This window comes from Leiobunum rupestre, chromosome 4, assembly GCF_980474605.1.
Source record: "Leiobunum rupestre chromosome 4, qqLeiRupe1.1.hap1, whole genome shotgun sequence".
Classification (NCBI taxonomy): Eukaryota; Metazoa; Arthropoda; class Arachnida; order Opiliones; family Sclerosomatidae; genus Leiobunum; species Leiobunum rupestre.
In genome coordinates, this window is record NC_143387.1 from 41,014,498 (window position 1) to 41,026,018 (window position 11,521).

Here is an 11,521-nt window from a genome sequence, read left to right on the forward strand (position 1 = left end):
GAAAGGCTCGCTGGTCACGCGAACCCCTCGGGGAGTACCTCGTGGAAACTTCGTGCTCGAACTGCCAATAGTCAACCATTAGGGACAAAGTGCTAACACATATTCCAAACTGTTTAACAAATGATAGAAATTTCTCCTTCTCATTTAAAAGAGGACGGAGAAACCGGGGATAATGAAAAGAGTTTAAGCCCTACGCTTCAAACGAGAACGTCCAAACATTTCGAGACATTCGCAAGACTATACACGTTTTTTTTCAACGCGTGAGGACTTAATGTTTTCAATATTGTTAAATATCGATGGCGGTGGGATAAGAACGGGTCAATCCGCGGGTGAGTGGACGAAACCTGAATAGGATTTGGGTCAGGGTCCAGGCACCGGAGTACCATTCGCAAAATCCTCTTCTTTCCGTTCAATATCTTGGACGTATAGGGGCAAAAAATGCAACTCTTATATACTTATATCATTTCGTCATAATATACAATAACTAACATATTTTTGTTGTGGTTTTTCGCGTTGCTTTCTTCGAGTCGAGATAAAAAGGCGAAGCTTCATTAAGAAATAATTAATCTCGTAACGCGCGAATTAAACTCGAGATAAATTAATGATGTTTGCAATGAGTCCTATATTTTCTTAAGATTATATTACGAACTGTCTTTCGTCATAAATTATTACCGCTTTGTAGTAAAGATCCGAGTTGTTTGGCTTACTGTCACTAGGACATTGTAACAAAACGATGGAAAGTGCAACTGACCCAGGCCTTTGAGCTAATGAAAAAGCGAGTTTTCCCGCGTGACCGCAATTCCGAATCATTAGAAATGTCACCGAAATTTATTTTCAATAATAATACTTAAATATTTAAAAACTGGTCGTACGATTTCTGGCCAGGAATAACGGAAACAAGTTTCCAATTTCCTCCGGAACATTGTTTTCCCGGATCAGGTTCTGTTTCGAGACGGCCACAGGATCGAGAGTTCAACGAATAAAATAAAATGATCTATGTCGTTCTTTTAATGTAAGCTTTTTACAATACAACACCCCTTTCTCTTCCAATAATCGAAAACAATATTTCATTGGTAGAAAAAATACGCTTGAAAATGCATTCAGAACAAGTTGGCAAGCCAAAATATACCTCTCCTCGGAAGAATTGTCCCTAGCGGTATTAATTTCTCGAGATGACCCTTAAAGATATATCTCCCCAATTCAGAGTTATTTACTAAAAACGTAATCCCGGTTCAATCCCGCCTGGTATAAAATTTTAATTATAATTAAAATAATTGAGACGAAACAACCGAGATTAATTTATTCAGAATATTATAAATTAAGTAGTTACAACAGTGAGTTAGACGTACTAAAACATTGCACAATTGAATTTAACCCTATTTACGGTACAAGTTTAGCAGTTAAATATAATACGAAGCCAATTTTAATGAAAGAAATATCTACAGAGGGTATTTGTATTTTTATCGCTTACGAAATATTTGCCGCATCGTTAACGCTCATTTTATTTCAACGTTCGCCCTTGATGAAGATACCGTAGAATATCGATATCTGGTAGTGGACGACTCGTAGACGTTCTGTTGACGTTGTGACACATACCGCATGAAAACGACCAATACTGTCCAATTTCCAATATCATATAATGACTCGCACACCCAGGAAATCAATGACTGCATTAGGAATCGTAGATATCCAAATATCCACACCAACAAAAAACTTATTAACAAGAAGCGAAAAACTTACCATTCACAAAGCACAGAAAGCCACTTGACTAAACGTATATCAATAAATGACCGAAGACGGAATTGTTAGGGCTCTTTATAAATAAACACAAACGAACCCAATTGATGAACTGCATTAAACATCTTAATCAGTCGAGAAAACGTTTAAAATAAATTACGAAGTAATGACGAACGAGTTGAAAACCAGAGCAACTCGATATTTTCTTCATAAATGAACTATTAAGCTTGAAGACAAATACTGTAAACACAATAGATAAGAATAAACGACTGAAAAAACTAAATAAATTAAAAAAAAAACTAACGGGTTCTACCCTTTATCTTATATACTGACTGAGCTAAAACAAGATTTGACTTTTAAATTTTCATACGTAAAAAATGTAGACTTTAAAAACAAAATAAACATCTACGTAAGGTGTTTATAATCTTCCCAACAAATATTACGTTTATTTTTATCCCGGTTTTACTAGTATTTAAACTTTAGAGATGTAAACGTCAATGGCTCATCGGTAAAACGTCCGCGTTCTAAGAATGTGCCCCGGGTTCGACTCTTGACGACGATCGTATTTAACTACAAATTGAACAATTTCCACAATTGAAAATGTTATACATATCAAAAAAATAAAACGGCACAGGGGAAATTGACGTTAATAACTTTAAAACTGCTTAAAACACTTTCGCCAAAGCTGTTGTTTAGAAAAACACCGCAACTTAGCAAGCGTTGGTGGCTGAGTGGAGGCAGACCCGGGTTCGATTCCCGGCCGGCGCTAATGAATCGCAAATTGATACTAAGACGAATACCGTGTACAATTGGTGGAAACCCTGCCATTGAACCTTGAGAGGTTGCATAACACTCAGCACTCAGTCCGTCTCAAAGTCATTAAGAAGAAGTTGGAGAGAAAACGCTCGTACAAACACAGCAGACTCAACATCCACAACCATCATCACACAAACTCAACACCTACAACTTTCACAACACGAACTCAACATTCACAACCTACACATAAACATTACGATAACGAAATATCCAATCAAACTGAATTAAAACTGTCGCGACGGTGAGCGTTGACGAAAAAAAGACAATCCAGACCAACCCAACCGCAAATTAATCCGTTAACGCTCACCGTTACACGGTGGTTTTGCCAACCCTTCGAGAAACTGCGAACGCAGAATTTTCGAGAAACTGCGTACGCAGTGATTACCCTTTGCCCCGAAAATGCGACCGCGTTCACAGGCCTGACAGACAGACAGACAGACACGGTGATTGTATAACCCCTCCTCGGAGAGGTTAAAATGTGTATATAACTGACCTCTTACAAGAGATGTAGACATCTATGCTAATAACATGAAACATGTATACCTTCGCAGGCTTGAGGCAGTTTCCAATGCGAGTTATCGCCAAAACGTGGATGTGGATTAATATTTACGAAATGTATTACTTCGCTGTATGAGAAGAAAGCTCACTCGTTCGGCCAACATCAATGTGACCCCCCCCCCCCCCCCCCCCAATGTTTGTCTGGAGCCGCGCCTGACTCAGACTTACGTTGGAAATTGTTGAAATTAAACTGCCTAGAGATATTTCATTATTTATACACCACATTTGTAATTGTTTTAGTAAATCACTAAATGTTGCTTTTCGTCCCGTGCTATTTGTTTCTTTCGAAAGTTTATTTTGAAAAATCAGCAAGAGCTAGCTTGCGAAGGTACATGTTTCAAGTGTAAATAACATTAGATATGGATACTTGTCTATAAGTGATATATTATATATTTATAGTTTAAATAATGTATGCTGACTAAAGTTACTTTTTGTAGGTTTTGCAATGCTTGCTGATTAAAGTTACTTTTGGTTTGGTTTTGCAATGTATTTTCACCGCAGTTTGTTTAGCTTATCAGTGATTTCACAATATTTTGAACGTTATCGTTGGAGATAGCTTCATTTATCATTTGTTTCAAAATCGGCTCCATTCTTGTTTCAATGACGGGCTTAATGTGTTGAAGAACATCTTTGGCGAAAACTGGCATTAGATTTTGAATCAGCTTGGAAAAGGATCCTCCTCCAAGAAAATTTTCCATCTGCACTTTGACCTAAAGTTTTTTATAGTTGTTCAATGGCCGAAAACACCAAACATTTTTGTATTTATTACGAAGCGTATTCTTACTTGTTGATAATCGAATGATATATCTTTGGCTTCATAAATGATTTTTGAGTTGTCGTTTGGCGAGTTGACGAAATCCCCCGTCAAGTTCATTCTCGCTTTTACGACGTCCACGTTGTACATACCTTCACCGTATATCGGAAATATCTTCAGAACCTTACCGTCAACTTCGTACAATCCCCTCACTGCTAAGAACGGAAAGTTGATGTCCAAATATACGGAGTTACTGCCGTTTCGAAACATTTTGAATTGAAAACTTGTCAGCCCCATTACGTTTATCTGAAAATTATCATTTCTTTCTTAATTTTGCACTTTTGCACTATGACCAAGAATTAATTCAGTTACTTAAGAATATGGAGCTGCAGAGATTGTAAACACAACCTTCACATACTTTGTTGCCAAAGTTCGTCAGCTTCTGATTTTTCGTGACACTCTTTCATATGGACGATTTTTATCTATGTTTACGTTTTGTGATTAAAACGTAAACGAACTCACGCCACGAAGTACGCGAGGGTGGTAACAGAGTCTAATGCTATTGCCTCTATATTCTTAAGTACCTGAATGTAGTTTTGTTATGAGGAAAATTATAATTATGTTGATGTATTATACTTGTTTGAGCTTCAGTAATATGGATATTTGTTTGTTTTGTTCGACGAAATCTCTTCCTTCTAAGATGAGGGGCTCCATCGAAGGAATTTCCAGCGACGGAAAACCGATCTTCATCTTGTGTTGAAACTCCAATAAATTAGATAGCAGGAGATTCTCCAATTGCTTGAATAAATCTTGGTCTTTATTGTGCGTAAATACTCCATTTAAGCTACAGCATAAAATTACGACTGTAAATATTGGTAAAATTTAGTTAAAATAAACTATTTTTTAAATAATTTTCTTTACCTGTTAAAAGCGATAACTTGGTTGGGGAATGCATAATTCCTTTTTCTAGATCACTGAGTCAATTTAAGGCGTATATGACAGTGAAAGCGTAACAATAGATCAAGATGACGCTAATTGCGACATATTTATCGACTTGCGAAGGCTATATCAGATGATAAGATACATGATAGATAGTATTACACATGTATACGTTTTTTAAACAAGTAATATCTAAATAATAATTTTAATTTTAATTTATTCGTTAACTACGAAATAAGTTTTTATTTCCCAAAATTTCGCAATTTCTTTCTTCAACCAGAGGTCAATACTCTAAAATGGTAGATATTTTGATTTCCAGCTTTTGCAAACAAAATTGTATTTATTAAATTCAAATTTTGAAACAATTTACGCATAAACGTTGAGCAAAATCACTTCCTGACGCGGGGTAATTACGAGAATTGTTGCTTACCCAGCTTTTAACTTTAATACGAAAAGAAGCTAAACATTGATTATGCTAAAAACGTAATTGCTAAGTTCCGCAAAGCCAAAATTTTGAACCACAAAAATAGTCCGTAACGTTCGACGATTTCATTTCACGTTAGCGTACTTCGACTCGAAACATCAAGAAAATGAAGGTTGCTATACTAATATGCTTAGGTATGGTCCTAGTGATAATGAAATATTTCGGGGAAATCGCTTCTTCAATGTTCGATTAATGTGTTGGGTTTTAGTTGCGGGCCACCTGAATGCCAAAGGAATGCAAAATATTCTACCTGCTCTTGGAAATCCGGCGAATCCTAACGAATATTTCGACAGGGTGGTCCTCGGTGTCCGATCGTATTTATCGTCGTTGAATGATCACGTTGTGGTACCCAAATTCGGGGTTCGAGATCATTTGACGTTTCGGTTCATGTACCAGCCAGTTACCTTGACTTACACGCTCGCTAACGCCACCCTACAGGTTCGTAACTACGTGCTCTTAATCTTTTACTGGTATTCTTTGGAATGTCAATGCTGGATGGCGCGTGATCTTTGTTAGGGTCTCGGTGGAATGGAACGAATTGGTCCTGTGCTGTACGACCACAATCGAAGACCTGGAAGGCCGATAATGACTGCTCCTTTAATAATACCCAATTACGTTATCACCACTAAAGCTCTTTTACAATCGTGGAGGTTCAGGTAAATATAAACTATAGTAGGCGCCACTTTTTCCTTAAAATAATACCGAAGCATGCTTCAAACGTAATAGCGTATCGATATCTTCCAAAGTCACAGCAGCCACACTCTTGACCCTTTTCTTAGAAAAGTAAAGACGGCGCAACCAAATCTTAACCGTTTTCCTAGAAAAGTATATACTCTGTTTTCCATTTTTTTAAAGAAAATGACGTCATACATAATGGGACTAATAACTTTATACTTCAGTAGAGTTTCAGTTATTATCCCTTTTTTAGGAAGATAAATATAAATATAGATCCCGAAAAGTAATAATTATTAACGCTGGATCACCTAATTTCATATTATCCGAAGGAAAATTGCAGCTGTTCATCGTCGCGTTTAAAACTTACTGCTTTTCAAATAGATTTCACATGGTTGTTAAAGTGCAAGTGCCAAATGTTTTGGCAGAAATTGATGTTGTTAACAGGTAAACAACCGTTAAAAAATTTCTGTTAAAGGGCCACAGAATCCCTAAAATTCACTACAGTTTCCAGAAATAGGGTAAGAAAATTTCCAAATTATGATTTGTCGGATATACAATCATGAGGTACGGATGGGGAGGAGCAACCTGAAATTCGAGCGGAGCTATTCAAATGATTTTGTGGCCCTTTAATCGAGATCAAGTATTAAATATCGTGTTTTCTACTTTCACCTCTCTTTTTTACAGATCTTCATCTGGCTTGCCGCCGATTTCAAGTAGATTTTCCATTACTATGATGGGAAAACCTAGTCCGACTATCGTTAGTTTGGGACCGATTTGGGGTCCCATGGCCAGTTATGGAGTTTCGGCGTTCATGGATATGATGGAGGATCAAATTAAGGGAATTGTCACGTTTTCGACTCTTAGCGTTTTGAACGCAGCCTTGAATATGGTTGGAATCATATAATCAGAAACAGTTTTAAAATTATTTTTATTCGCTGCTATTTTTCTAAATCAGTATGTACAAACTTTACAATTTTTATAATTAAAAAATATTATAACTAAGTACATGCTTCTTATTATTTAAAGGGAATATCACCTGCCAAGTAATCTTTATGAAAGATCCCTTAAATGTACAGTAGCCCCAAACATTTTTAAAGACAAAGCCAAGAGCGGCTAGAGCTGCAAACGTTGGTATTCCCCACCAAATAACTAAGGTTATATTCCCTTTAACCTAAAACACTAAAAATCTCGTTGACATATAAAAAATATTGAGCGCACAAGGGCGCTTGGCATCAAGCTAATAGGCGCTTCAATAAATCATACTCCCAGGAAACCGCCAAGAAGTAATATTTCCGAGAGCCAGGACAGTCAAGGTATTGTTTATAGTGCTTGTTGAAATAATGGAAACTTTTCACTTGTAACCAGAACGGCGTGTTTTTGCCAAGCCTTAATATGTCAAAAAAGCTACCAGGTTAAAAGGGAACGCCACGGGGAACGCTTGTTGCTGCTGTAAAGGTGAAAATTTTTCATTATTTTAACAAACACTATATAAACAGTGACTTGCGTGTCCTGGCTCTCGGAAATATTACTTCAAGGCGATTTCCTGGGAGGATGATTTATTGAAGCGTCTATTTTGGCTTGAGATCACGACTTGAAAAATAAAATGCTTTTAATAAAATCTTATTTGGTCTATGTAGACGACGTTTAAAGCCCCTTTAAGAGAAATAATATTTGTAAACACTTTCTCTCCAAGATGAAGATCAGCTGGGAAGGAGTGTTCCAAAGGGTGCTTCTGGTAGATTATGGCAAATACAACTATGGTAAAATGTTTCTGGCAACCCGGAATATTTAAGAATCGTATAGTCATAGATGAAGGATATGCCTGAAACTCAATCCAGACATAATGATAGTCAACTCTAAAAACAAATACGCATTTCCTGTTTCGACGTTAGTGCCACCTGCCACGTGCAAATGGTACTACAAATTAAATTCTAAAATCAACGATATCGTCACGTGTGGGGATCCTAATAGCAAATGTTCAAGCCAAAACTCTGAACTGAAACTTATAGTTTTATAGTATAATTATATTATATACAAACAATATAGTTAAAATGTGATTAAAATTTTTAATATTAGCTAATTTAAAAAATACTTTAGTGTGGAAAAAAATCTAATTCCAATGTGTTTAAAAGGTTTAATTTGAAGTGTCAGCTAGTTTAAGAAAAAGCTACAATACAAAGTACTGTTTCAGTTCCGAGTACAACTAATGGCATTTGATAGCTCTCCGTTAGTTTAGTGAAAATTGAAACGTTCATCTTCTTAAGTGAGGAACCCTAGGCTACTTTAGCCATAGCCCCTACTATTGCACTAACTTAAGCATTTAACTTCATGGAATCGCATTTTTGAAAGCACCATTTTTTAGTCTTAAGGAGGAAGACCAGTAGCGGCGCTAAGGTTTTTTCACAGGTGGGCTAATTATTTTGTGGCCCCTAAGAATTTTGTGACCCTTAGCGGGAACTATGGATTGAAATCGAAAAAACCCAAAATTTTCCAGGAAGCGAGAAGACCAAGGTCGTTTTATTGTTGCGGCTCTCGTCGCGTTTTTCGGACCCCCTACTGACCTTGTATCTGACCTGGAGGGGACACGTGCATGCCTGGTATATTCCCGTAAATTCCCATAAGCCCTTTCTTTTCAACTTTATCTCAATTTCCGCTACCTTCCTCCCGAATCTATATGTTTATGGTCTACTACCTTTTTGAGTAAACAAATTGATTTTGAAAGATTTTTTCCAGAAAAACGTTTCTTCGCAATAAAACAAATTTCTAGAGATAATGAAAATTCATAAATTAAAATATGTGGCCTCTTAATTATGAATATGTGGCCCTTTCAATATAAATATGTGGCCCCTCTCAGAAATGCACGGGGGCTAAAGCCCACTTCAGCCCACCCTTAGCGCCGCTACTGAGGAAGACTACAGTGGTCATTGTCTACTTTCACGCTATTTCAAGCTGAACTCTTTTAATTTTGTAATTTAACTTATAAAATTAATATTTATTTGTAGAACAGCCTCTTGTTTAGTGCTTAAAATAATTTTGACAATTTTAAAATTTAAAATAATTAAGTTATTACGTTTTAATTCGGACCCCCGGAGCTAAACAAGTTGGGCAAGCTCCCAAACTACCCTTTAGTTAGGAACTTATATCTCGTTAACTATTAATATTAGAATTATCAAAATTATTTTAAGCACTAGAGGAAAGTTCGGCCTAATAAGAAAAATATAATTCAATTATGTAATTGTTGAAACAGAAACGTCCAGCTTGAACGAAAAAGAGGCTTTTACTGTATTCTTCCCCCTTAATGCATAATGCGTCAAAAGTCCCCATCATTTGGTTGTCCAGCAATTTCTTGATGGGGGTAAAAGGTACCCAAAATTATTTTTGTTGCTAGTATCTATGTTCGAATTGAATTTATAGCTACAAAATATTTAAAAAAAAATAAAGGTATTATGCAAATTTCTCCTACGAGCAATCGTTTTTTGCCCATTACCTGAACGCGTCTTCGTGGACCAAAAACGCGATAGCGCTCTTCAGTTTTATTAAGGTATCTACTAAAATTGAAGTGTGAAGTATAAAAATATGTTTTTTAAAGTTATAATCTAATACACAGTGTTTCTAGTTTATATCATATAATATACTCCACACTTTTGAGTATACAGGGTGCTTAAATTTGATCGGCGCACGTATTTCCTAAAAAACTATTTAATCTAGAATTCTGAAATTTCCAGTGTATTTTCTAAGGTTGGTTTTGTAACAATCTGCCTATTTTTCACCAAGACATTAAGTCATGAAATAAACAAGTTGACACTACCTAGAATAGCCTTTTCGGAATGATGACAACAAAATGTTTGCAATATATATATCTTTGTTCAATATCATTAAGCATTATTATAATTAAACCAATGGTTCAAATTAATTAATTAATTTTTTTGCTATTTTTTGTGCGAGAAAAAGGCCACGGATAAATTTGGTATTTAAAGGGTCGCTTTCCTTATTTACAATTGCTCTTCAAACGTTTATATCCAGAATGCGTCGTTATTCCCATGAAAGCGCGAGTAGATGATTTCGGACATCTTTGGCCCCAGCATGACGTTGCACCAGAACACCAACATCGTGATGTTGTGGTTTATATAAACAATGAGTTTAGATTTTGGCTCGGCATACAATTGAAAAAAATAAAAAAACGAAAACAATTATACAAGGGGGAATCTGACCCTGTAATACCTGTACCCCCTCTGGCTACACCCCTAATTACTGTTAGAAAACTGGAAGATTTGGCCAAGAATCATTGAAGCCCAGTTATAATATGATCAGAAGTTCATTCCATAATATGCTTTATTTATATATTTTTTTTAATATTAATTAAAAACAGTTGAACCTCCTAGTTTTCTTACAATAATGTTTATTGAAACTTTATCATTAAATCTTTTTATCTAGCACCTACCGGTAAAAAAAAAATCAAAACCATGAAAAATATCCAATTTTTTCCGAAATTTAAATATTAAAATTGTTTTTTTTTTTAAGAAAAATGACTGGGTGGGTAACTCTAAAACCTGTATACCTGGATTAAACATTAGCGTTAGGTCGCCTTTTGCCCCAACCGCATAAACAGTATATCGTAGTATATAGAAAGCTTCTGTTGTGTAAAATAATGTCCAAACTGGCATACATACAAACATTGATAGTCTTATGTTACAAAGTAGTTCTAAATGTGGTTAGTAGATGTAGCTAGTATACCAGTAATAGATAACTAGATATAGCTAGTATACCCTAATAGATAACTAAATAAAAATATGTTAATTAGACGAAATGACGCCAATACTAATACCACGAAGGCAGGCCGAACGATGCTAAAGCTAATAAAGGATATCTTAGAATTAGTATAATTTTATTATCGAATAACGACTGACAATAGTTGCCAATTAATATATTTATCAACATCCGCTAGAATACTTAGCGGTGTAACCAGAATTTTAGTTGCGGAATTAAAGGGGGCACATAATTGAAAAAAAATTGTTGTGGGGAGGGGGGGGGGGCACATGCTCCTCTTGTACCCTCCGTGGCTACTCATCTGATTACACTAACAAACCTTGGAGATTTTCAAAATGCGGCAGTGGTTTTTCATAAAATCTTTTATAAATCAATTAATTTTCATAAAAACCAAATGTATGAATTGGTTTCTGCTAAAATTTTAAATTTTCTTCATAACTAGCTCAAAAATTAACGACGGTTAGCTCAATATAATTTAAACCAAAAAAATGCGTTTTTGGTATAGATTAGAGTCGATATAGTTTTAGAATGTAAATTGATAGTCCTGTTTTCCAGTAACATTATGTAGCAAAGACCGAAAATGTACCGTAAACGGCCGATTTTCTATTATAAATTAATGTAATGGCCTCCTCCAAATTTAAGTCCATTCAAAAGTCTTAATGAAGAAAAATTCACCCTATATTAGAGAAGTCATTTTTTAGATAGGATTAAATACTGATTTTGTGTCACATTATACATCAAATTTACTAAATATTATAATTTTAATATTAAATATTAACTATTAAATAATA

At 35.4% G+C, this 11,521-nt stretch overlaps 2 protein-coding genes across 2 annotated transcripts; one reads left to right on the plus strand and one right to left on the minus strand.

The window, feature by feature from the left end:
- Positions 1-3,387: 3,387 nt before the first annotated feature.
- On the minus strand, positions 3,388-4,867 carry LOC149947811 (uncharacterized). Its single transcript, XM_090172892.1, has 4 exons — positions 4,787-4,867; positions 4,502-4,728; positions 3,896-4,171; positions 3,388-3,821 (listed from the first exon to the last, which is right to left on the minus strand). The coding sequence occupies exons 1-4, from the start codon at positions 4,818-4,820 to the stop codon at positions 3,618-3,620; spliced, it is 741 nt and encodes a 246-aa protein (XP_090029018.1). The 5' UTR covers positions 4,821-4,867; the 3' UTR covers positions 3,388-3,617.
- Positions 4,868-5,808: 941 nt separating this feature from the next.
- LOC149947812 (uncharacterized) lies at positions 5,809-6,895 on the plus strand. Its single transcript, XM_090173643.1, has 3 exons — positions 5,809-5,944; positions 6,345-6,407; positions 6,648-6,895. The coding sequence occupies exons 1-3, from the start codon at positions 5,817-5,819 to the stop codon at positions 6,865-6,867; spliced, it is 411 nt and encodes a 136-aa protein (XP_090029769.1). The 5' UTR covers positions 5,809-5,816; the 3' UTR covers positions 6,868-6,895.
- Positions 6,896-11,521: the final 4,626 nt, after the last annotated feature.